This window comes from Polypterus senegalus, chromosome 7, assembly GCF_016835505.1.
Source record: "Polypterus senegalus isolate Bchr_013 chromosome 7, ASM1683550v1, whole genome shotgun sequence".
In the NCBI taxonomy this organism is placed as follows: Eukaryota; Metazoa; Chordata; class Cladistia; order Polypteriformes; family Polypteridae; genus Polypterus; species Polypterus senegalus.
In genome coordinates, this window is record NC_053160.1 from 55917975 (window position 1) to 55923974 (window position 6000).

Here is a 6000-nt window from a genome sequence, read left to right on the forward strand (position 1 = left end):
CCAAATCGAATGCCTTGTGGACATTAACTCATTTAAAAGTCCTCCTTAGGTCATGTGCAGAATGAAAAAGGACGAATCACATGGTACTGAAGGTAATCAAATGAAGGGATGCGTGTTGTTGTAATCAAAATAGGTATAGAATACATCAACTTGGTCTAGAAGGGAAAATGAAGAAATACTGGATTATGTTTTACTTTGTAGTCTATAAGCATGCGTCACTCCTGTAAAAGTTTACACAAATATTTACATCTGCTAAATTCTACCTCTCTTGGACTATCTTACTGAAGGTTAGCCAGTTTGACTTCCTGCCGAAGTAGTATCTGCATTTCAAAATAAATTGTTGCATGCCTTCAGTGTATTCCTGATGTCAGCACTAACCCACAGTTTCTAATTATAAAATACGCAGAGTGTTTTCACAGGAACATGATGAATGATTTCATAATTTTGTCCATTTATATTCTTCTTAAAAGCACAGACTTGGAGTAGCTAAGCATATCCCTACATATTGTACTATATGTATAATTTGTACGTGACAAGATAAACTTGAATTTGGTTTTTGATTTGACTCCCATCAAAATGTCTGCATACTCCTTCTAGATCTGATAAGGAATCTCTAAACACATCTGTTTGTCCAGTACCACTTTTACTGCCGGCTCCTCTTTTTCTAGTCCAGGGGTGCCCACACTTTTTCAGCTTGCGAGCTACTTCTAAAATGACCCGGTCGAAATGATCTACCTACATTAAAACACACACATAAACATATATATATATATATACATATCTATACATATACACATATATACATATATATATCTACATATATACACACACATACATACATACACACACATATATATAAACATATATATACATATACATACATATCTACATATATATATTTCGTATCAGTGCAATACGCTGTTTGTTAAAACGGTTGACTCCCACTTTTACGTGCAATAACAAATCAAATCATTCAGTTGTCTTTGCTCATATGTCATTTTAGAGCTGGACGCCTGGCATCTTTTTTTGGCCACAAGTTCGTTTCTGTTTGGTGTGAGGTTTTGTGTTGTGGAGATTCTCAGGATGGATTGCAGGTGCTCATCAGTGAGGCTGAAAGACCTGAATGCAATGCAGAAGATACAGAAAGCAGAAGAATTAAATAAGAATCTGACACTTCAGCGGACGTTTTTACCCGTGCACAATCACAAAGTGATTTCAAGTGAAGTTGCTTTTATGGGAGACACAAATGCACCAGTGCAACTTTCCCTGTTGCCAAGTAATGTTAAACCAAGTCGTCACTACGGTGTTCCCAAATACGCACTTTGCTGATAATCCGAGCGCACTGAGTTTGCACGGCGCTTTGGTGACTTTGAAGAACAAAAAAAGTCAGTCTACATGCGGCTCGAACCTTGTGCATGTTTGGTAGCACATATCTGTGTGAGAAGCTCTTCTCAGTGATAAAGAATAACAAAACAGCACACAGGAGTTGCCTCACTGATGAGCATCTGCAATCCATCCTGAGAATCTCCACAACACAGAACCTCACACCAAACAGAAACGAACTTGTGGCCAAAAAAAGATGCCAGGCGTCCAGCTCTAAAATGACATATGAGCAAAGACAACTGAATGATTTGATTTGTTATTGCTGAAAGGAACACATTTTATTTATATTTCTAGGTTTTGTTATGCAGCATGTTCATATTTGAATTTGTATAATTTTGAAAGGATATATTTTTATGGAGAGCAAAATCTTTTGGGATATTTAAAATCTAAGTTTATTTTTTATATAAATTTACATAAGAGTAAAGAAATTTGAATGTTTGTTCTTTTAAGTTATTTAAGGTTTGAGTTGATTTATTCACGAATAATATTCCTGTCTGTTTTTACCATTCCTACCAAAGATATTTCTGTCGACTAAATAAAAATTTATTTCCACCGTATTTATAAAAATACGATAGTTCATAATATCCACGCAGACTTGCACGTAAGAGCGGGAGTTATCCGTTTTAACAAGCAGCGTATTGCACTGATACGAAATAGCTGTATGTGTATGTATATATATATATATATATATATATATATATATATATATGACAGCAACACTCATCACTCACAACAGTGACAAAACAATTACATTGACAATCATGTTACGTTATTTTCAAAATGTTTCCTTTTCTTTTTCATTGCTTCTTCAACACACTACTTCTCTGTGAAGCTCGGGTATTTTGCTAGTATATATATATATATATATATATATATATATATATATATATATATATATATATATATATATATACATATACATACATACATACAGTGGAACCTTGGTTTACGAGTGTTTTGCAAGACGAGCAAAAATGTTTAATAAATTTTGACTTGATAAACGAGCGATGTCTTGCAATACGAGCAGTATGGATACACTTTGTCTGCTGAGCATCATGTGATCACAACTGAGCTGATGGTTCTTCTCTCTCTCTCTCCTTATCTCGCTTGCTCGCCCAGCGCGTCTCCCTATTTACAGCGTGTCTCTCTCTCTCTCTCTCTCTCTCTCCTCATCTCGCTCGGCCAGCGCGTCTCTGTTTACAGCACGTCTCTCTCTTTCTCTCTCTCCTTATCTTGCTCGCCCAGTGCGTCTCTCTGTTTACTACAGCATTGTGACTGTGTGTGTGTGCACTGTGAAGTGTGAGTCTCCATCTTGCTCCCCAAAACACGAAGCTGAGTCTCAGTACTTAACACTAGTTTTATTCAGCTTGAAACAGCAACAGCGTTGTTATTTATTGCAGCGGGATCTTTATAATGTTCCTTGTATGACCCATTGACGACAGGCGCTTATAACATGTCTGCGATCTTTTTGGATGCGCTTATACGGCGAACTGCTACAGCGCTGGGAGACTGCGATTGCTTTGAGACACTCTTCCGCGTGTCTTCCTGTTGGGTGGAATCCCACATGAGTTTAGAAACTCACACCAGCCATGATTCTTTTTAAAGGTAAAGTGCAGATTAATTTGTATTATGTATTTTATATTTTGTCTTAATCATTTTTATATGAATAGTTTTGGGTTGTGGAACGAATCATCTGAGTTTCCATTATTTCTTATGGGGAAATTTGCTTTGATATACTAGTGTTTTGGATTGCGAGCATGTTTCCGGAACGAATTATGCTCGCAAACCGCGGTTCCACTGTATATATATATGTGTGTGTGTATATTATATACTGTATATATATATATATAAATATATATATATATATATATATATATATATATAAGGGTGCAACGATACATGTATCGATATTGAACCGTTCGATACAGTGCTTTCAGTTCGGTACGCATATGTATTGAACGATACAAAATTATATACAGTAATCCCTCCTCGATCGCGGGGGTTGCGTTCCAGAACCCCCCGCGATAGGTGAAAATCCGCGAAGTAGAAACCATATGTTTGTATGATTATTTTTATATATTTTAAGCCCTTAGAAACTCTCCCACACTGTTTATAAATATTCTCCGCACAGTTATACAGTAAACCCTTGTTTATCGCGTTAATCCGCTCCAGACAGATAAATGAATTTCCACGAAGTAGGATTCTTTATTTATAAATCTAATATTTTCGCAGTTAGAGCATAGAAAACCTGTTTACGACCTTCTAAATACGTTTACATTATTAGAGCCCTCTAGACATGAAATAACACCCTTTAGTCAAAAGTTTAAACTGTGCTCCATGACAAGACAGAGATGACAGTTCTTTCTCACAATTAAAAGAATGCAAACATATCTTCCTCTTCAAAGTGCGCGTAAGGAGCGGAGAATGTCAGAGAGAGAGTAAAGTAAACAATGAAAATCAATAGGGCTGTTGCGCTTTTAAGTATGCAAGCACCGCGATAAAGCAGCGGCAATGAAGGGATCAATGCGAAGGTAGCCTTTCAGCATTTTTTACAGGAGCGTCCCTATCTTCTAAGCAAACAGCCTCTGTGCAAAAAGCCCCTCTGCTCACATCTCCTCCGTCAAGCGCAGAGAGCGTCAGAGAGAGAGAGAGAGAGAGAGAGAGAGAGAGAGAGAGAGAGAGAGCGAGATTAAAGCAAACAATCAAAAAATCAATAAGTGAGCTTTTGGACGCACCTCGATAAAGCGGCATTTCTTAGAGGAGCGTCCGTATCCACTAGGCAAAAAGCTTCTGTGCAAACAACACCTCAGCACACACCCTCTCCGTCAGGCGCAGAGAATGTCAGAGAGGGTGAGATAGAGGCAGAGACAAGCAAACAATCGAGCACCGCGTAGGTGGCATATCTTATAGCATTGAGGAGTTTTAGTTAATATGTAATACGTGCTCTGATTGGGTAGCTTCTAAGCCATCCGCCAATAGCGGCCCTTGTATGAAATCAACTGGGCAAACAAACTGAGGAAGCATGTACCATAAATTAAAGACCCATTGTCCGCAGAAATCCGAATCAGCGAAAAATCCGTAATATACATTTACATATGCTTACATATAAAATCCGCGATAGAGCAAAACCGTGAAAGTCAAAGCGCGATACAGCAAGGGATCACTGTATTTATTTGATCAGCTTTTCTTCTGACAATGCTGTCTGTGTTGAGAGCTCAGTGGATATGCGTTCGACTACTCCGCCTAGGCTGCATTGTCGAGCGCAGATCCACTGAGCGGCGCCCACATGCATTCACTCAAGCTAGCGAGACAGAAGTTAAGCTCGATGCAGCATGGCAACTGCCTCAACGCCACCCGAAGTTGAACCTCCTCCACCGTCATTGAAATCTGGAACTATTTTGGCTTTCATGTGAAGTATGACCCTGATGGTAAGCGTGTTGTGGACAAAACTACAACAGTATGTCGGATGTGCCACGCAATGCTTAATTACATCGGTGGGAACACAACAAATATGACTGCGCATTTACGCCGACATCACCCTAGTGCAAAGACAAGTGGAAGCAGACAAAAACAACAACAAGCACGCATGCTACAAACTTTACCCGAGTCATTTAGACAGCCATTAGCACATGATTCTAAGAGGGCAAAAGAAATTGACAGGGCAATTGCAACTTTTATTGCTGTCGACATGCGACCCTTTTCTGTTGTAGAAAACACCGGGTTTCAGGAAATGCTGAGTACTTGAGCCCCGTTACAGTATTCCTTCACGAACTTATTTCACCGATACCGCAGTTCCTGCTTTGTACAAGGAGACAAAAGCTAAATTAGAGACTGCAGTGTCAGCAGCACCCGCTGTTGCTCTGACCTCAGACGGCTGGACGTCAAGAGCTACACAGAGCTACCTGACTGTCACCACACATTACATTGATCCGGAATGGCAGATGAAAAACTGTGTTTTGCAGACACGCCTGGTCGAAAGTCACACCACTGACGACTTAGCCAAAGGTCTGTCAGAAGCTGTGGAAGATTGGAAGTTAGTGCGACCAAATGTGACAATACCTGTAACTACTGACAATGCTAAGAACATAGTTAATGCTGTCACAGCTGCTGGGCTGGGGCCACAAATCAGATGTTTTGTGCATACTATTAATATAGCTGCTCAGAAAGGAATGGCAGTGCAGAAGGTTTCCCATCTCCTGGCAAAGATGAGAAGAATTGTCTCCTTCTTTCACAGAAGCATAACAGGATGCAATGTGTTTAAGAAAAAACAGCAATTGCTGCAGCTTAGTGAAAAAAAACTCATTCAAGATGTTCCAACTAGGTGGAACTCCTCTCATGATATGATGGAAAGATACCTTGAACAGCAAGCTGCGGTGTATGCTGCTATGGCCGACAACACTGTGAAGAAGAGTATGAAGAACATTCAGAATCTAACTCAGGAAGAACATGCACTGGCTGAAAATCTCATTACACTCATGAAAACCCTAAAAACTGTGACAGTCATGATGTGTGAAGCATCATCTCCAACGGCATCCATGATCCTGCCACTTAAAATGAACATCCTGAACTCTATGGCACAGTCTGATGATGACAGCCCAGCAGTGAGAGATGTAAAAA

General features: G+C 39.5%; 2 protein-coding genes across 5 annotated transcripts in view; one reads left to right on the forward strand and one right to left on the reverse strand.

Moving 5' to 3' along the window:
* erbin (erbb2 interacting protein) overlaps positions 1–6000 on the reverse strand; it is a 313904-nt gene that overhangs the window by 287831 nt on the left and 20073 nt on the right. The gene's annotated exons all lie outside the window — the stretch shown is intronic.
* LOC120532024 (zinc finger BED domain-containing protein 4-like) overlaps positions 5325–6000 on the forward strand; it is a 1704-nt gene continuing 1028 nt past the window's right edge. Inside the window, exon 1 of the mRNA XM_039757941.1 lies at positions 5325–6000. This exon is cut by the window's right edge and continues 173 nt beyond it. Within this exon, the coding sequence (XP_039613875.1) occupies positions 5325–6000 (676 nt within the window).